General features: G+C 36.9%; 1 protein-coding gene across 1 annotated transcript; it reads right to left on the reverse strand.

Moving 5' to 3' along the window:
* Positions 1,601 to 5,363, reverse strand: LOC109724447 (ACT domain-containing protein ACR9-like). The gene is made up of 6 exons (XM_020253276.1): positions 5,060 to 5,363; positions 4,308 to 4,520; positions 4,108 to 4,213; positions 3,296 to 3,635; positions 2,082 to 2,366; positions 1,601 to 1,999 (listed from the first exon to the last, which is right to left on the reverse strand). Exons 1-6 carry the CDS (start codon positions 5,262 to 5,264, stop codon positions 1,850 to 1,852), a joined length of 1,299 nt encoding a protein of 432 aa, XP_020108865.1. The 5' UTR covers positions 5,265 to 5,363; the 3' UTR covers positions 1,601 to 1,849.

The following is a 21,505-nucleotide window of genomic DNA, read 5'->3' on the forward strand; positions in this document are numbered from 1 at the left end:
TTAACTAAAGGATTAAACTTGGGCCGAAGCCTCGGCCCAATTGGCTTCGAGGCCTCGACCGCGATGATATATACATATTATTATTATTACAATAAATAGGTTCTTAAATTGGAAACATTATTTACTTAGCAATCGCGTGTTCTTATATGTTGGGCCACAGGAGGCACGAGTCGACAAGGAGCTGAGCGATGCCACGTACGACACGGGTCCCACGTGAACACGCCACCGAAGTACCCGTGGACCCCACCACTTGTTGCCGCACTCACGCTCAGCGACAATTAATTATTTGCTCCCCGTGACTCAGTTGGTTCCAACCATCGCACCCCACTCCGGCCCCGGCCTCTTTTAACTATTGCGTTGTAGTGCCATGTTTTAATAATTATAATAATAATTATATTATATTATATTATTATTTGATAATATATATCGTCGTATTTTATTCATGTACAGTAGTATGCATTTTTCAAACACTTATGCAATGCACTGGTAAACATCGTGCGCGGCACTCCTATAACCGCTACACTTCTCGTCTCATCTAAGATAATCATACTTTAGTATTTGCCATCCAAATCTCATGAAATTAATTATGGTTTAGAGTGAAAAAAACCCCAAAAAAAAAATCTTTTTGACTCACTATTGTTACAAGCATGCACTTCTAGAAACTAGAAGGGCTGGAAATTAATAGTTGGCACTGATCATTTCTAGTGCAAGTGGTAAAAAATTTAGTGGTTAGTAATCGGAATTTTAAATTTAAATTCTAGTTGATTTATATTTTTAGTTAAATTTATTTTATTTAAAAAAACGAAGCGGGTAGTATATTATTTTTCTCTTAAAAAAAAAAAAAAAAGTTGGTGTGGTGCGGTGCAAGGAGTATACACGTCCTGCGCCTGGTCCATCTAATAATTTCCGGTAAAAAGACAGGAAGTGCTCGCACCACCCATGGCCATAGTGCAAGCGTGCAGAAAGAAGATAGAGGTGGCTTCCACCTCCTTTGCCTTCTGTTTTGGAGGTTCAGGAGAAAGTACGGCCGTAAGGCCCGCCACCGGAACGAAAAAGTTTAAAATACATCAATTATATCGTTAACTTGGCGTCTCCAATTAATTACATTATTTCCTTACATTCATCATTTTTATTATGATTAATAAAAAAATATTTTTATTATATTTTTTTTAAAATAAAAATATATGTTCGATTGATTATTGATAATGTAGTGTAAGTGTTACAATATATACATCTTCCATCTGAGCGGTTTGGCTTTTCTCGTGGCCACGGGAAATGCTTTTGCCATGATTTTCGTATTGATTTGAACACAAGCTTTTTATCCACCAAAAGAGCCTAACCCCATTCAAACATGAGATCGCCGTACGTGTTTTGGCCTTAACAATTATGCTATAGTTTCAATTCCTAATTAGTAAATAGATTAACACGTCTTTTCACAGTTGTGAAGTAGAATGGCCCAAAAGTACTATCACCAAAAGCTGATTACTGATACACAGCAGTAGAATCCTATAAAGTGACCCTTACAGAAAACAACCTCCGGCCCCTTCCATTACAACACCTTATTTGTTAATTGAAATTGATCTGTGTAATCGCCCACTAGTTGACAAAACGACAAATCACTTAGATTAAGATAATCATTCATTATTAACAAGAGGAAATAATTACACATAGCATTATATTATATATAAGATGGTGAATGGGTGCACTGTACACTTACTGAGACTCAACAAGCCTGGGGCCACCCCTAAACAAACAGAAGCACATTGGAAGGTAACTAGACTACATAAAACACAACATAAAAAGCCCATTCTAACTTTCCAGCGGTAATACAGAGGCTAATAAGCTTAATTTACCAGCCCATTAGTGTTCTCCTTACTCTATCCACAACCTGATTCCTATTCGTTCTACTATTTGCTAGCGGAAACTCGCGGCTTTCGTCCAAGAGAAATCTATAGACCTCCCACTGCCTCTCTGATGCTGCTTGCCTTCCAATTTCGGCCTGCAAAAATGACAAATGACAACCATGACCAGAAAAGATCAATTGAATTTCTACATAAATTTTGAATAGCAATTCTTCGCACCGAGAAGATGCATATTCCAAGCAGTTTGAGAGCAAGTGTAGCATCATAAAACACACGAGGCCGACCCTTTCCCGATAACTCGACTGGGTTAGCAACCAGGAGTTCAGTGTCTGGGCCGCGGCTTATGATCATTACGCGTAGCGGATGGAGCATCTCGGCTCTTAACATAGAAGAGAGAAAACCCTGCTTCTCTGAATCCACAACCTTCTTCCCGTCAGTTTGCTGAATAAAAAGATCCACCTCTCGAAAGCCCTTCATGTCCGATAAGAATCGCCCGTAATTTATCTTAAATAAAAGGAAAATAAATCAGCATACGTATTTAATCGACACAATTAATAGGAAATTGTACTTCTTTTTACGATATTATAATTGAGATTTGGAAAAAGAAACGACAAAAATGGCACAGTAGACGCGAGAAATCAAGATCGAAATGTGTCAGACCTGACAGGTAATGAGGTCCGAAATTATGTGCTACATCTTGTCTGGGCAAAAACATTTTAGCAAGTTGCAATTAATTAGTATTTAAATCAAAGTGAAAGAGTATAAACAAGTAGAACCTGATAAGGTCCCAGCTTCCGCTGATCTAAGAAAATGACAATGCTAAAGCCCAGATTCAATGATTTCTACTAAAAAATGTGTCCTTACATGACTCAGCAACACAATTATTTATGGGAAAACAGTAGCATGCCCATGCTGTACCTATTCAATGTTTGCACTCATACACATAATTAATTCTGTAAGAGGGAAGATCTGTCTCTTTAATATCTTCCGCATACCTCATCAAAGATTTGATTACCGAGTGTCTATTTGGCTTGACTTTTCGAACAACTTATATACTTTAATTTCAAAAGTAAAAGCTTTCAAAAACCAAGAACATGGCTAGCAAAAAATTAACACGAACTAAAAGAGCTTTTACGCATCAAAAGTAGAAAGATCACATGAAGCTTTTGTTTCTACTGTGGTGGGAAGCTATTGAGAAGATTTTTATTAAGAAAGCTATTAGTGTTTTTTTTTTCTAACAACTTTACTCAAACAACATTCCTCTTGAGGCTCCAGCTGGGCTAAACAGGCCCCAAGTAAGTATCTCCCACGATCACCCTAATAATACATTATATCACTAGATAATAAAGCCTTCTCTGTCACTAGATAATAAAGCCAATTTAATAGCCGAAATTAAAGTCACTTATGGTGATGAATGTAGATCTTTGTAGTACCTGAATGTTACAGTCTTTCGTGGTCCTCAAAATGTCGTAAAGGAGGCCTTTTTGATCGACGCAATGAATTTGCAGCAAAGTGTGCGAAGGGCTCAATGAATTGTCAAAGTTAATGTTAGCCTTCTTTAGCTTTCTCATTTCTGGGCTAAGCGAGTGCGAGCAAAGCTCGCTGTCCGATAGCTCCAGCCTGAAAAGCTCTTCCGCAACTTCCGGTGGAAGAGAGGAGAAGCCCTGTTGAAAGCCTTCAGCTAATAGAATCTCGCAACTCACGGAGGACCCTAATGCATCATTTAACCTTTTGCATGTCTCATCTTGTCTCTTTTTGGTGTGCAAGAGCTCCCTACAGTGACCCAAAAAAAAAAAAGAACAATGAATGAATGAAGGAAACATGGTCTACACAATGAAGAGAATTGCAGCAATATAGAACTATATCTCCTACTGAGATCATTCAAAAAAATTTTGCAACCAAATTAGATTGAGAAATGCAAAAGATGAGTTCCCAGAGAAAAGGATGGCAATTTTCAATCAATTTGCAAGCGCATTTTGGCAACTAGGAAAAAAAGGGATATTAGCAACGGTTCGCTAAAAGATGATGCACGAAATTTTTGCTAACAAATCGAGCTTTAAACAAGACCAAGATCTGATTAAAAAAAGCACATAACTTGTCTTAAAAAATCCAATAACCCCAGATCAACATCAAAGCAAAAAGAATTTAGCGAAAACCAAACATGGAAACATGATCATTGGCAAATAAGTTGCAGAGAACACATTTTAGAGGCAAAAAGTACACCAACGAAGAGTTAGATACTCACATTCCATCGGTTATAAAAAAGAGATCGACGACTCTACCATCTGGCGTGGTCGAGACCTTCACTCTATGAATCAAGAGTTCGAGTTCACAGAGAACTTGAGTAACATCTGCAACATACCACACAAACTCATGATATCGCGGCGAACTCCAACATGAATTTCCAATCTCAATTACCGGCCAAATAAGAAGAAACTAAATTACCATGCAACAATCCCTTCCGATCCATGGAGAACAGCTTCAAAAGGTAGACCGGAGAAGTCCCCGGCCGATTCAAGTCTACGTAGAACGGGATCGAACACGTTGGGCACGACGACAACAGCCGATTCTTCAAGCTAGTCCACGGGATGGTCACGGACGTTGAGCGCGGAACAACCCAATACACTAAGTAGCACCATTGCCCATCCGTCGAAACATCTGCAACAAAAAAGAAAGAAAAAAAAGAAAAAAAAAATGTCACATATACACAAAATAAATTAGATAAATCCAGGCCCAATAACATTTTGAAGCTAAAATCTTAAATTTATACAAGAAAATTGGAGATGGTTCTATTCTATTGAGTTCCAAGTCGGAGATCATGGCATTTTAATAAACTAAAGAGTAACAGTAACAGTAACAGTAACAGAAGCAATGCAAGTTAGCGTTTCTCTTCAACTAAAAATTGAGAAACTCTGTCGCATCCACAAATGCACGAAATCCTACACCCAAATCTAAGAGAAAAAGGATGAAACAAAAAAACAGAAGTACAATGAGAGATTAAAGAAAAATCCGAAACAAAAAAAATTAGCAGCAAATCTAATCATTACATATTGGACGATATAAAAAATAAAAATAGGACAATCCAACAAAAAAAAAAAAAAAAAAAAACTATTTCTCCTTCTATCCAAAACAGAGAGGGAATTAAAAAACAAAAAAAAAAACAAAAAAGAAGAAGAAAATGCTTTCGAAGAATTTACCTCCTCGGGTAATGCAGAGGCCGAACTCGAGGATTATACGGCAGATATCGCAGCCGAGGCCCGTCTGATCGGGGCAATTGACGGTGATCACGGCGGGCTCCCCGACCCGCTTCCCCACCTGTATCACCACCGCGTCCTCGCTCCGCACCCCCATCCCCCCGCCCTCCGATCTCGATCCCACGGCCCCCGTCGCCCCGAAGGGCATCTATATATTTACCTCCTCCGCGGGAGTTGATTCCACCTCCACCTCCGCCTCTTATTCTCTCTCTCTCTCTCTCTCTCTCTCTCTTCTTGGCCTCGGTGCTTTGCTCGTTTCGGAGCATTGTATATGCGGAGTGCAACCCGCCGCCTCGCGGGTGCCACGTCATCGCGATGGGCACGGGAACGTTTACCGCGTGTCCAATAGTCACTCGTGAGTCGCTTCACTGGTGGGCCATGCTATTGGCCGTACGATCAAACAGGAACTGTTCGTGATGAGGTACACGGTGATCTTAATGGAGCTGTACCCATTTTGGTTTCCGCCTCCAGAGAAAAAATAATTTTAGAACAGCAGCGGCATGTAGGTGGGGCCTGGGGACTGCTATATTGATGCGTTAGATCTACTCGCGTACATATCTGATTTTAATTAGATCTAATGAATATAATTTGTTACCTATAAAAGTAATATTACCTTTTTCATTAAGAGAAAATTAATATATTATTTTATTTATTTATTTATTTAATAAATTTAATTGAAAATATAAAATAATTAAATTTCGAATTTAGTATTTCAGACACCAATTATCAAGCATATTATCATATGTGCAAGGAGCAATAGATAATATTAATTTATACTTGAGTAAACTTCAAATACTCGCTATAGGGTTTCACACTTTCTCACTTCAGTATCTTATGCTTTAAAGTGTATCGAGTTAGTCCTTATGGTTTCGCACTTTCTCACTTTAGTACCCTGTGGTTTAAAGTGTATAAATTAGTACTCTATACTTTCATTTTTCTCTTTTTATTATTTATTTTACTAATTTTTTTTTATTAAAGCAGTGACAAAGTTAAAATTAAAAGGTACTAAAGTAAATATCGATAGACCTAGATAGGGTATATGAAGTTTTTTATATATAATTTAACAAAATATTAACGGAAAAAAAAAATCAGTTACAAAGTTAAAACTAAAAGATACTAACGTAAAATTCGATAAATCTAAATAAAGTATCTGAAGTTTTTTTATATATAATTTAACGAAATATTAACAAAGGAGCCGACGAAAAGAAAAAAATAGAACCACAAGTACTAAATTGATATATTTTAAATCATAAGATATTTAAATTAGAAAGTGCGAAATTATTAGATACTAAATTGATATATTTTAAACTACAAAATACTAAAGTAAAAAAATAATAAAACCAGATGCATAGTATTTAAAGTTTTTTTAATATTATAATAATATGTGGTCTGATATAAAACCAAATGGATATCATTATAAGCAGCTGAGAGTGTACCCGGAAACATTGAGAATAAAACAATACTATTTTAAAATAGTTGTTACGTATTTGATCGGATCCGTTGAATGTGTCTTCCCGACCAACCTGATTGCTATCATTGTGGCAGGTTGAACAAATGTCCCAATCAGCAGGTGTGTAAAAATTTCTCCTGCAAAAGGTCTATGAAAAATTCACTTCCATGAGTCAGATTTATCGTCACACTTATAGATTATAGATATGAATCTTATATTTTTTTTTTTTTTTTCTGGCTATGATTTGTTCGTTTGCATTATTATTATTAATATTTAACTAAAAATTTCATATATTTTTTAAACTTCTAAAATTTTAGTGCTGTAAGATTCATGCCTATATAGAGTGTACATATTTTTTTTTTCACATAATAAATATATGTACAATATAAAAACTATTGATCGGTTCACTTTAAAATTTTATTATATGTATCAACACATTAATAAGATCATTAAATAAGTCAACACCACACGATGCCATTTTCTTTTTTTTTCTTTGTCCCAGGGTGAACTTCGAACCTTTTCATCAATATTCAAATATTCCAATCAACTGCACTAGATAGAAGTGCTTGTTCTGCGTCGAAACAGTGGTGATAATTCTACATCTAACCGTATTTTTGATCTAGGAATCTACAATTTAGATTGCGTTAAAATTCGTGCTTATCGCTTTGCAATGCCTCTTCGTGCCTTCAGAATGGGATCCTTCGGCGACATGAAAGGCCATAAGACAGTATCTTCCTCGCCCACATATAAGCTTTCAAGATTTACACGGCTTGCATTTATTGGACCTCATTTGATTGATATTAGTCTCTTCGGAGGCCACGTACAAGTCCCCCCAATTGTGTCATCTATATATCGCAAATATTTATTTGCCTTTTATTTACTATCACAATAGATCGCGATCTGAGTTTTGTCCTTTCTCTCTATTGCCAGGATGTACATCCTATTTTCAAATATGCCTATAATATTATTTTTATTCTAAAAAAATATTTTTTGTATATCAAAAAAAAATTTGTAGATTTTACACTTTTCATTATAAAATTGATCAAAATTTAAATAATTTTCAGTAAAAATAAAAAAAAATTAATATGATAAATAAAATATTAATAATTTAGAATAAAGAGCGTACATCCTACATATATATGGTTTCATAACAAGTGCATCTCTTTACTTTTATCGCTTGTACGTCATTTTTGTTTTTTATCGTTAATTTAGTTTTGATAATGAATCATTCGGGGAAGCAATATATTTTGCTGCAAATTTAACAAGTAGAAAAAAAATAGAGAAAATTTCAAGCAACAAGCTAAGGAAGTAATTATGTTGCTCTTACCATATTCTCTTGCTGAAAATTTTTAGTATAATTATCTGTTAAAGAAAATATTGAAAATCCTTTCTCAGTTTAGGCAAGGTAATAACTGTTTTAGGCAATTATCCTAAAAATGAAAATAACTATTTTAGGCAAAATTAAAAATTGTTATCTTTAACATTGTATCAACCGGGCAAGGACAAGTAGCAAAGGGCTTGGTGATTGATACCCGAGATCCCAAGTTCGAATTATAGTTGATTCACATTTTCAGCTAATTTTATTTCTAAATGAAATAAACGAATTAAGTAGCGTGCTATTTATTTCTAAAAAAAAGTTGTATCAACAGGTATATACAATTTATAACCACGCCAAAAAAAATGATGTTAGGTAAGAAGAAAAAAAAAAAAATAATAACACGGCACAAAGCACCAGCTTTATTAATTACCAAATTTTACCTTCCATTTTCTGTGTGTAGACCGAGAAGGAAACACTATTAGTGTAAACAAATGAGTTAAATGTTTGTTCGGCCACGATGCAAGTGTCCTCTACAAAGGTAACCACTGTAACATAGGATTTAACGATTCGACCTGTTAGTAATAATAATTCGTTGAGTTCACATTACTTGTCCAAAGTGTTTTAATCTAATTTTTGTTACTAGCGTGTCTGTCGCATATAAGTCGATCACACTCTTTCACATATTAATTCGATATGAAATTATTTGAGTGTTACAAATGATGTCACAATCATATAGCACTGGCAGTTATACCGACTTAATGAATACATATTTTATTGTGTATGATTTTACATGGGCCCATTGAGAGTGACAACAAAATTTGAGAAAATTAAGCCATTAGTTAGTTTACACCTTGTAGAGGCTTAATTATATACTATATAAACTACACCATTTTTTCACTTTCAATTCTATAATTACCGATCTTTTTTTCCACTTTTCATACTATACAATTCTTTTTCTCAAGGCAACACTTTTTTATCTATTTTTTCTTTCAATTCCTATATTATAAGCAATGAAGTTATTATTTTAAATAAAATTTGTTTAAAAAATTATTGATTATAAGTGGTAAAGCATGGATTCAACTTATTTTAGTGGAAACAACAACAAAAAATTTAAAAATAACAAAAAAAATTGGCCAATTTGCATAAAAAATCCACAAGTTTTAAGCTTTTGTAAAACTGGATCACATTTTCCAATTTTGCAGATTCGAACCGAATTTTTTGCTATCGGACGAAAATAGTCTTATTTTTTTTCTTTCTCTCTCTTCTTTCTTTTTCCTTCGCGATTTTTTTCTTCCGCCTTCTCCTCTGCAGCGCCCTCCCCTTCCCCCACCAATCATGGCCCTTCCCAAAATGCCCCTCCCCAAACTCCTCTCTCTCTTTCCTCCTCCTCCTCCTCCTCCTCCTCTCTCCCATCTCCTCCTCTTCTTCGTCCTCCTCCTCCTCCTATTCCGATCTCACCTCCGACGAGTTCCGCGCCGCACGCCTAGTGCTCGCCCCGGGTCTCGCCTTCGCGGAGGTACCGCGTTGCGCTGCGCCGGGGATCGCCTTATGTTCTAGAACCTTACGAGGAGGCGGAGCTGCTTGTGCGCCAGCGCGACCTCAGCGGCAGCGGCAGCGGCGCGGAGGTACTCGCGGTCGAGGACGACCTCATAGAAGACGAAGGCCTCGACGAGGTAGGAGGAGTCGCTGGTGCGGCGGTACTGGCCGTAGTAGAGCTGAGCGATGCGGGACGCGACCTAGCCGACCTTTAATATCGCCGTCCGAGTCCTACTCTCCGGCGAGGGAGATGAGAGCGTCCAAAAAATGCAATCTTTTAAGGTGTAAAAAATAGTGTAATGGTGTAAAAAGGAACAAGAAAGAGGAAGAGGAGAAGAAGGAAAAATTGTATAATTTTGGGCGAAATGATGCAAAATTGGACAAAATGGTACAAAATTGTGCAATTCTCATCAAAATTGACCTAATTTTTTACCCAATTTTACACTATTTTGCCTAATTTTACACCATTTAGATAAAATTTACATTTTTTTCTTTCTTCTTCCTCCAATTTATACTATTTTTTTTCTTCCTCTTCTTCCTTTTTTCTCCTCCTCCTCCTCGAAGCCTTACAAAGAAGGTGAGATGCAGGCCCCGGGCGGCAGCGGCAGCGGCAGCGTGGCGCGGCGGAGCGAAGAAAATGGGATGTGGCAACGACGCGAGTGTTGGCCGCGGTGTCGTGTGGGATGCGGGCCCCTGGCAACGGCAGCAGCGGAGCACGACGCGGCGGAGTAGAGAAAGTGGGATGTGGCAGCGGCAACGGCGCGGGTGGCGGCAGCGGCGCGGGTGGAGGGATTAGGGGGAGATCCGGGCACAGTGGGGTTGGACGGAGAGGAGGAGGAAGGAGGGGAGGCGGGGCTGGTAGTAGAGGTAGGCGAACGAGAGCGCGGAGGCGTCGGCGAGGGCGAGCGCGAGCGCGAGTGCAGCGGGGGGGAGGGGTTAAGCAGAGGGCGCAGCGGTGAGTGGCGGAAGAAAAAAATAGCGAATGAAAAAAAAAAAAGAAGAGAGAGAAAAAAAGAAGAGAGAGAAAGAAAAAGAATAAAGGTATTTTCGTCCGACGGCAAAAAATTCGGTCCGAATCTGCAAAATTGAAAAATGTTGTCCAATTTTACAAAAGCTCAAAATTTGTAAATTTTTTATGCAAATTGGCTAAAAAAATTTGAAAACAACTTGATACAAATTTTTAGTAAGTCCACTATTTAGCAAGTGTCTTTCAATAAAATTGTTAGATTTTTTCTAGAATAATAAATGCATTATCAGTAATGTATAGATTGGCGAGAGAAAAATAATTTAGTAATTTCTATGAAAAAATAATATAACTGTACAAGATAGAAAAGAAAAAATAAATTGAAAAATAATATAGAAATTAATAAAATATGATAATATAATANGGCGGGCTCCCCGACCCGCTTCCCCACCTGTATCACCACCGCGTCCTCGCTCCCCACGCCCATCCCCCCGCCCTCCGATCTCGATCCCACGGCCCCCGTCGCCCCGAAGGGCATCTATATATTTACCTCCTCCGCGGGAGTTGATTCCACCTCCACCTCCACCTCCTCTTATTCTCTCTCTCTCTCTCTTTTTGGCCTCGGTGCTTTGCTCGTTTCGGAGCATTGTATATGCGGAGTGGAACCCGCCGCCTCGCGGGTGCCACGTCATCGCGATGGGCACGGGAACGTTTACCGCGTGTCCAATAGTCACTCGTGAGTCGCTTCACTGGTGGGCCATGCTATTGGCCGTACGATCAAACAGGAACTGTTCGTGATGAGGTACACGGTGATCTTAATGGAGCTGTACCCATTTTGGTTTCCGCCTCCAGAGAAAAAATAATTTTAGAACAGCAGCGGCATGTAGGTGGGGCCTGGGGACTGCTGTATTGATGCGTTAGATCTACTCGCGTACATATCTGATTTTAATTAGATCTAAAGAATATAATTTGTTACCTATAAAAATAATATTACCTTTTTCATTAAGAGAAAATTAATATATTATTTTATTTATTTATTTATTTAATAAATTTAATTAAAAATATAAAATAATTAAATCTCGAATTTAGTATCTCAGATACCAATTATCAAGCATATTATCACCTGGGAGTAATAGATAATATTAATTTATATTTGAGTAAACTTCAAATACTTCCTTTGACACTTTCTCACTTTAGTATCTTATGCTTTAAAGTACATCGAGTTAGTTCTTGTGGTTTCGCACTTTCTCACTTTTGTACCCTGTGGTTTAAAGTGTATAAGTTAGTACTCTATAGTTTCATTTTTCTCTTTTTATTATTCATTTTACTAATTTTTTTTATTAAATCAGTAACAAAGTTAAAATTAAAAGGAACTAAAGTAAATATTCGATAAACCTAGGTATGGTATCTGAAGTTTTTTATATATAATTTAACAAAATATTAACGGAAAAAAAAAATCAGTTACAAAGTTAAAACTAAAGGGTACTAAAGTAAAATTCGATAAATCTAGATAAGATATCTGAAGTTTTTTAAATATAATTTAACGAAATATTAACAAAGGAGCCGACGAAAAGAAAAAAATAGAACCACAAGTACTAAATTGATATATTTTAAATCATAAGGTATTAAAATTAAAAAGTGCGAAATTATTGGGTACTAAATTGATACGTTTTAAACTATAAAATACTAAAGTAAAAAAATATAAAACCAGATGCATAGTATTTAAAGTTTTTTTTATATTATAATAATATGTAATGTCCCCGCGTCTAACGCGCGGGCGCAATGTAATAATTTTGGTCTAATATAAAACCAAATGGATATCATTATAAGTAGCTAAGAATGTACCCGGAAACATTGAGAATAAAACAATACTATTTTAAAATAGTTGTTACGTATTTGATCTGATCCGTTGAATGTGTCTTCCCGACCAACCTGATTGCTATCATTGTGGCAGGTTGAACAAATGTCCCAATCAGCAGGTGTGTAAAAACTTCTCCAGAAAAAAGGTCTATGAAAAATTCACTTCCATGAGTCAGATTTATCGTCACACTTATAGATTATAGATATGAATCTTATATTTTAATTTTTTTTTTCTGGCTATGATTTGTTCGCTTGCGTTATTATTATTAATATTTGACTAAACATTTTATATTTTTTTCTAAATTCTAAAATTTTAGTGCTCTAAGATTTATACCTATATAGGATGTACATATATTTTTTTTCACATAATAAATATATGTACAATATAAAAACTATTGATCGGTTCACTTTAAAATTTTATTATATGTATCAACACATTAATAAGATCATTAAACAATAAAACACCACATGATGCCATTTTCTTGTTTTTTCTTTGTCCCAGAGAATGGGTGAACTTCGAACCTTTTCATCAATATTCAAATATTTCAATTAACTGCATTAGGTAGAAGTGCTTATTCTGCGTCGAAACAGTGGTGATAATTCTACATCTAACCGTATTTTTGATCTAGGAATCTACAATTTAGATTGCGTTAAAATTCGTGCTTATCGCTTTGCAATGCCTCTTCGTGCCTTCGTTAGAATGGGATCCTTCGGCGACATGAAAGGCCATAAGACAATATCTTCCTCGCCCACATATAAGCTTTCAAGATTTAGACGGCTTGCATTTATTGGACCTCATTTGATTGCGATTAGTCTCTTCGGAGGCCATGTACAACTCGCCCCAATTGTGTCATCTGTATATGGCAAATATTTATTTGCCTTTTATTTACTATCACAATAGATCGTGATCTGAGTTTTGTCCTTTCTCTCTATTGCCAGGATGTACATCCTATTTTCAAATATGCCTATATGCCTATAATATTATTTTTATTCTAAAATAATATTTTTTGTATATCAAAAAAAAATTTGTAGATTTTACACTTTTCATTATAAAATTGATCAAAACTTAAATAATTTTCAGTAAAAATAAAAAAAAATAATATGATAAATAAAATATTAAAAATTTAGAATAAAATGGGTGTAAAATATACACCCTCATTTTAGAGCGTGCATCCTACATATATATGGTACCATAACAAGTCTTGCATCTCTTTACTTTTATCGCTTGTACGTCATTTTTGTTTTTTATGGTTAATTTAGTTTTGATAATGAATCATTCGTGTGAGCAATATATTTTGCTGCAAATTTAACAAGTAGAAAAAAAATAGAGAAAATTTCAAGCAACAAGCTAAGGAAGTAATTATGTTGCTCTTACCATATTCTCTTACCTGAAAATTTTTAGTATAATTATCTGTTAAAGAAAATATTGAAAATCCTTCCTCAGTTTAGGCAAGGTAATAACTGTTTTAGGCAATTATCCTAAAAATGAAAATAACTATTTTAGGCAAAATTAAAAATTGTTATCTTTAACATTGTTTCAACAGGGCAAGTAGCAAAGGGCTTGGTGATTGAAACCCGAGGTCCCAAGTTTGAATTCTAGTTGATTCACATTTTCAGCTAATTTTATTTCTAAATGAAATAAACGAATTAAGTAGCGTGCTATTTATTTCTAAAAAAAAAGTTGTATCAACAGGTATATACAATTTACCACGCCAAAAAAAATGATGTTAGGTAAGAAGAAAAAATAATAATAACACGGCACAAAGCACCAGCTTTATTAATTACCAAATTTTACCTTCCATTTTCTGTGTGTAGACCGAGAAGGAAACACATGGGCAGTTTACTGATGGCGTTGCATTTTAGTTAGTCTCACTATTAGTGTAAACAAATGAGTTAAATGATTGTTCGGCCACGATGCAAGTGTCCTCTACAAAGGTAACCACTGTAACATAGGATGTAACGACTCGATCTGCTAGTAATAATAATTCGTTGAGTTTACATCACTTGTCCAAAGTGTTTTAGTCTAATTTTATTACTAGAGTGTGTGTCGCATATAAGTCGATCATACTCTTTCACATATTAATTCGATATGAAACTATTTGAGTGTTACGAGTGATGTCACAATCATAGCACTGGCAGTTATGCCGACTTAATGAATACATATTTTATTGTGTATGATTTTACATGGGCCCATTGAGAGTGACAACAAAATTTGAGAAAATTAAGCCACTAGTAGGGATGCAAACGGGGCGGATCCGGGGGCGGGAGAGTTCCCCCACCTCCCGCTCCATTTCTTATCTGGGCGGGACAGATTCGGGTCGGGTTACTTTTCATTTTATTTTTGGCTTCCACTCACCGCTCCATTCGGGGCGAATCGGGGCGGGAGCGAATTTTTAACGGATCGGAGTAGATTGAAGGAAGAAAAGAGTCTCCCGCCTCCCGTCTCCTGCTCCATTTACTTGGCGGATCGGGGCGGATTCGGGACGGATTATATATTTCTATATTTTTTGTTCCCACTTACCACCCCATTCGGGGCAGATCGGGGCGGAGCTCCACCAACCCGGATCCATTTGCATCCCTATGTTTTATTAAGTCTATTTTAGTAGTACTACACGAATTTTAAGGTGATCCACCGGTTAGAAAATCATAAACACAGAATGCTTTTAAAATACATTAAGGAGTACATTCACATTTAAGTAATTTCATTCGCTGCTAATCGAATTCAAAATCATAGTTTTCTCAGTAGTTTACTAAATTTAGCTTGTCTAAATTTCCAATCCATCAGCTGAGTTGTACTAGATATCAAGTCTATTCAAGATATGTAAAAATGCAAGAAAAAGGGGAGAGAAACTACGTACGAAATAATTGTGTAAGCTAAAGGAGTAGTGAATCTTAGTCTAAGTCTTGGGTGGTAATTGGTTGTTTGATTCTATCTCTAAATAATACGCTTGATGAACATGGCTAGGAGCTCTAATAGTATTTTATTTCGTGATCCTAAATTCACGGGATGAGTCGTGTCGGTTGTTCTATAGCCGTGCTATGCTGGAGGCACGGTTATCGTGCCGAGCTTTGGCTTAAATAAAAAATTCAATTATTCATCAATAGAGGTATTTTACGTTTTCCAAACTATTTATCTACATTATTCGTTCAACTTATACAGCCACGGTTTCTTTTATTTATAAAGTACGGTGTCATAGAACAGTGTGTCCATAACAACACTGTCCGTATATGGCATAACATGACACGGTTATTCAAAAGCCGTGCTTGGACGTTAAAAGAAAAAACCGCTATATAAACTAGGAAGTCTTCCGTAATGAATTCGTTTAGTTCAGTTTGTGGTTTCTCTATTAACGCTTGATGCTGTTCAGCTGTTCGAAAACCACACTAAGTTAATCAATGTGTTTTGACATTACCTTACTAGAAGCTTTCAGTGTAATTGTCCGCTTTATAGTTACAGCTCTTTCCACCGCTCTTTGCTTGTTATAGATTTTCTTGATCGTTAAATAGCCTGAAAGCCTAAGCTCATGAGCTTTTCCGGTTTTTGTACACCAGGGTAATTGAATAACACTGATCGGTGATACTATGTCGTTAAAGTAAAAGATTGAATATTAGTAGTAAATAGTGAGTTTGGTTGTGTACTCTACTTATTTGACCTAGCTCCTATACTTTTGCTTTCTCGATAAGTACTAGCTTTGTTTCCTATTCGCCGTATTGTGCTGTATAAGCTCCCTTAGCTGCTTATCATGTCGCTTTCTCTCGAATGCGCACACCGACTACATCTTTCCATCGGTTATCTCCTTCCACATGCGCTGGTTGAAGCGCTTCTTCTCCGTTTCTCGCTTGCCGTACTGCGGGCCATAGGAGGTGCGGAGATTCTTCGGCTGGCGCCAGGGAAAGAGGAACAAAAGACGAAGACGAAGACGGGCATTTTCGCCGACGAGTTCCGACGGCAAAAGGAAGAGAAAGCTGAAGCTTTAGAGAAGGAGAAATGGCTGGGGACGTTGAAGCCCTGATCAGCCATTCTTGTCTTTGTGGTCTTAGGGGCGCTGCGTGTAGTACTCGGGGCCCTGGTGTTTGCTGGTAGGGGTAGGCATGAAGTCATTTCGTCTTCGCTAGTTGCTCGGGCTATATAAGGGCTGGCTCCACACTCGTAAGGTTTATGGGTAATACTCGGGAGAGAAGGAGAAGGGCTTGGTTAAGGGGTGCTGGCGCTGCTGGCTCCCGGTTGGCCACCTAACCTTGTATGGCCGGTGGTAAACTTAGTGGTTCTTTATCTGCTTCGACACGTGCAGCTCGGTTATGGGGTGCGGCTTGTCGCTTCACTTTTGCGGGCAGGGCTCGTAAGGCTAACAGTTGTCTTAGGATTCTAGCTATGCCAGTGGGTCTACGGGGCGTTTCATGTACGGCTTCCTTATGTGCCGCTCCTTGCGCTGCAGCTAGAGCGGCTCGTAGCGTCACGGCAGTCTTGGCAGCTTGCCGCGGGTGGGGGCCGGCTGGGCGAAACTAGGTTTTTCTCATCATGAAACCGCACCGGCGGTCTAGCGCCTCTTCGGGTTAAATCGCCAAAGCCCCAGCTCCTGCGGAAAGTGCTGCGAGCACCAGAAGGAGCAGCGTACTATGTAGCACATGCGCTGCTTACACTCGTCGTTTTGTTGCCAAACCATCGAAAATGCTGATCAAACAAAGGGCCACTGCGTGAGCTTCTACGCTTTTGGTTCCCCGAACAAGAACTAAACACGTAGTAATTTAAAGCGGTACGAATATATGTTCTTGTTATATACTTATACGTGTTGTGAATATGTTTGTCCCATAAATGGATGTTAGGTGTTCTTGTTCACCTTTAATCTAACATCTTACTTTGTTTTGGTAAGAGAACTTGTTGATTTTATTTTATACACTAAACCTAACGCTTTTTGTTCGTTTCGTCACTTGAAAATTGTTAATCTTGGTATTATTCGGGTGACTAAGTGGATATTACGTTTCTTTTTTCCTAAAAAAATTTTTTTTTTTTAGTAGAAAACTATGACAAACGACGTCAAAGTTAGATCAGGTTAGTGATACACTCTTTAATTTCGTACACTCGTTTTCTAATAGTTTAATGTACTGTTTAAGAAAATGATCTTGTACCCTTAAACGTCTAAGACTCATGTTTTGTTCTAGAATTCAAGTAAAGTTGATGTGGTTTGTGTCATTTTACAATACAATACAATATTGGGGTGATATTGATAATTGGTTCGTTAGGTTATGTGAGCAAGTTTCATCACATGTTTTTGTTTTTTTCCTTTCTTTTGTTGTTTTATAATTGTTGTGGTTTGTTGTTTTTTTTTGATGACAAGTTGTTTTAGAGAACTTGGACGAAGTATAATGAGAGACTAAGTAAGTAGTAAATTCGAGTATTTTTGTACTTTCTTTTTGTTTTTTTATAGTTTTTTACTGGGTTTTTTATGTCCTTTTTTTCCCCTTTTTTCTCTCTTAAAACGTAGTTTTTCGTGTGCACCGTAGTAGTGGACCATTCTCCTCTAACTACCCAAAGTTTCGGGGAAGTATTAGAGTAGAGAGAGAGAGATATGCACAACGAAGAGGAAGAGGAAGAGAGAGGTACAAACTAGTTTTCAGTTTTGTGCGTTTCAAACGAAAAAATAAAAAAAAATAAAAACGGAAGAAGAAAAATTAATTAAAAATAAAAATAAAAATAAAAATAAAAAAAAGGAGTTTCAGAGGTATTTGTTTCTTCTACTCTTCATAAATTAGGCTAGGGTGCTCTCACGGGGAGCGATAAACGGGGAGCTCAAGTTACTTTAATGGGGAAACGGTGACATTTGATAATATAATATAATATAATAATATAATATAATAATAATCCGGATTCAAGTTTAAAAATACACTTTATTAATTTTAACCTTAGATTAAACATTAAAAAAGCACACACGTACAACTGCTAAAGCACGAGTGTAATGAACAATACTGAATACTTGGCGAGTTTTTAAATAGTTGGCCAATATATTGACTCGATATAGTCATATATTTTAATAGTTTTTCTTCTCAACTCGATGACACGAAAATTTACGTATNTTACCGATTTTTTTTTTTTCACTTTTCATACTATACAATTCTTTTTCTCAAGGCAACACTTTTTATCTATTTTTCTTTCAATTCCTATATTATAAGCAAAGAAGTAATAATTTTAAATAAAATCTGTTTAAAAAATTATTGATTATAAGTGGTAAAGCATGAATTCAGCTTATTTTAGTGGAAACAACAACAGAATATTTAAAAATAACAAAAAAATGGGCCAATTTGCATAAAAAATTCACAAGTTTTAAGATTTTGCAAAACTGGATTACATTTTCCAATTTTGCAGATTCGAACCGAATTTTTTTGTCATCGGACGAAAATATCCTTATTCTTTTTCTTTCTCTCTTTTCTTTCTTTTTCCTTAGCCATTTTTTTCTTCCGCCTTCTCCTCTGCAGCGCCCTCCCTTTCCCCCACCAATCACGGCCTTTCTCAAAATGCCCCGCCCCAAACTCCTCTCTCTCCTTCCTCCTCTTCCTCCTCTCTCCTCTCTCTTCCTCTTCTTCGTCCTCCTTCCCCTTTTATTCCGATCTCATCCCCGACGAGTTCCGCGCCGCATGCCTAGGGCTCGCCCCGGGTCTCGTCTTCGCGGCGGCGCTGCACTGTGCTGCGCCGGGGATCGCCTTGTGTTCTAGAACCTTACGAGGAGGCGGAGCTGCTTGTGCGCGAGCGCGACCTCGGCGGCGGCGGCGGTAGCGGCGCGGAGGTACTCGCGTTCGAGGACGGCCTCGTAGAAGACGAAGGCCTTGGCGAGGTAGGAGGAGTCGCTGGTGCGGCCGTACTGGCCGTAGTAGAGCCGAGCGATGCGGGACGCGACCTCGCCCACCTTAATATCGCCGTCCGAGTCCTACTCTCCGACAAGGGAGATGAAAGCGTTCAAAAAATGCAATCTTTTAAGGTGTAAAAAATAATGTAATGGTGTAAAAAGGAACAAGAAAGAGGAAGAGGAGGAGAAGAAAAAATTGTATAATTTTGGACGAAATGGTGCAAAATTGGGCAATTCTCATCAAAATTGGCCCAATTTTTTGCCCAATTTTATACCATTTAGATAAAATTTATATTATTTTTTTTCTTCTTCCTCCAATTTATACTATTTTTTTCTTCCTCTTCTTCCTCCTTTCTCTTCCTCCTCCTTGAAGCCCTACGAAAAAGGTGAGATGCGGGCCCCTCGCGGCAGCGACAGCGAAGCGTGGCGCGGCGAAGCGAAGAAGGTGGGATGTGGCAACGGCGTGGGTGTTGGCCGCGGCGTCGTGTGGGATGCGGGCCCCTGGTGGCGGTAGCAGTGGAGCGCAGCGCGGCGGAGCAGAGAAGGTGGGATATGGCAGCGGCAACGGCGCGGGTGGCGGCAGCGGCGGGGGTGGAGGGATCGGGGGGAGATCCGGGCATAGTGTTGGACGGAGAGAGGAGGCAGGAAGATGCGGCTGGTATAAATAGCGAACTTGATGAATGCGGCAGGCGAGCGCAAGCGCGACGCGCTGCGGGCGTCCACAAAGCACGCGGGTGGCGAGAAAAAATAGCGATGAAAAAAAAAGAAGAGAGAAAAAAGGAGAGAGAGAAAGAAGAAATAAGGATATTTCGTCCAATCAAATAAATTTGGTCGCGAATCTGAAAATTGAAAATTTGTCTAAGTTAACAAAAAGCTCAAAATTTGTCAATTTTTTATGCAAATTGGTCAAGAAAATTTGAAAACATGTTATCACAAATTTTTAGTAAGTCTACTATTACAGTGTTTCTAATAAAATTGTTCAGTATTTTTTTCATAGAATAATAATGACATTATCAGTAAATGTTATAATTGGCGAGCAAAAAAAATAATTTAGTGTCCCTGAAAAATAGTACACTGACGATAGAAAAAGCACAAATAAATTTAAAATAATATAAAATTAAAAAATATAATAAAATAAAATTTTGAAAAGATTATATACACATAGTACTAAAATAAACTAAGTAAATATAGTAAAGTGTATTAGCCGCTTATAATATCTGAAAAAAACAAAAATTCTATACACCCTACTGTGGACATCCATAATTTTTTTATTTAAAAAAAATTATTATATTTTACACACACACACACACACACTGAATAATTCGACCCTCATAAAAATGAAACAATTAGACTGAAAATTTATATTTATACTAAAATATAACAAGTAGGCAATTACTCTCTCTACCAATAACCACCGTCGCCATATGAAACAATAGGATATCACTTTGGGACACCAGTGAAAAATATCATTTCCATAACGAACATACGGTTTGATTGCATTAATCTAATGTGACCATTGGGTGGTTACTTTCTACTCATTCTTTTTGTAGAAATATGTTATTATCTAAGGCTAATATTCTACGTTACATCAATACGCACCCTGCTGATTGATTGCTATTTATTTTGCATGACCATAAATTAACAAGCTACAAAAATAAAAGAACAAAAAAAAAAAACACCTTCTTTAATATCAAGCTTTATACTATAAAATCTTTTTTTGAAAATAAACAAATATATGTTTGCATATTGTTTTTAATTTTAAAATCAACTTATTATAAACGTTATTCGACTATGATTAAAAATGAAAAATCAATCGTCAAACTTTTTTATCATTTGTTGTTTACAGAATAGTCACCTAATTATAAGATTAATATAGGATGACATATTTAAATGTAATCCTACTTTATTTTTTTTTGGGCCTTTCTGACTGTGCGATTCTTGCTCATTTGATGATATTTTGAATCAATTAAAGATCCCTTTGAGATGTTGAACAATAACAAAACATATAGCGTCTACTTTCAATATAGTTATAAGACTTCTAATCGTTCTTCATAGTGAGATTTAGATATATATCTAAATCCAAGTCACTGAGAACTTAAACGCACATATAAGCTGTCGATTTGAATCTGAACATAATCAACAACTGACCAGTCGAAATCTTGTAACTTTTTTTTTTTTTTTTCAATGCGCATCCTCTAAGCAGATATCTGAGACTAATGCCCACTTTAACAAGGATTTGTAGCAGAAATAAAGATTCCGATCTATTCATCATACACCACTTTTTTTTGTTTTCCCATCACCCGTTCTACCGAAGAACAATCATTTCGCAATATAATAGTTGTTTTATAGCTCTATAAATCTGAAACTATGAACGTATCTGGGTAGCATCTGTTTTTGCGAAAATTTGCATAATCGAATCATT

Source organism: Ananas comosus, linkage group 18, assembly GCF_001540865.1.
Source record: "Ananas comosus cultivar F153 linkage group 18, ASM154086v1, whole genome shotgun sequence".
Taxonomy (NCBI): Eukaryota; Viridiplantae; Streptophyta; class Magnoliopsida; order Poales; family Bromeliaceae; genus Ananas; species Ananas comosus.

Excerpts from the sequence above, each read along its gene's own strand:
- LOC109724447 (XM_020253276.1), bottom strand. The coding sequence starts at position 5,264 with ATGCCCTTCGGGGCGACGGGGGCCGTGGGATCGAGATCGGAGGGCGGG. Across the intron at positions 4,521-5,059 it reads CCTCTGCATTACCCGAGGAG|ATGTTTCGACGGATGGGCAA; the intron begins GTAAATTCTTCG and ends TTTTTGTTGCAG. Across the intron at positions 4,214-4,307 it reads TCGGAAGGGATTGTTGCATG|ATGTTACTCAAGTTCTCTGT; the intron begins GTAATTTAGTTT and ends GGTATGTTGCAG.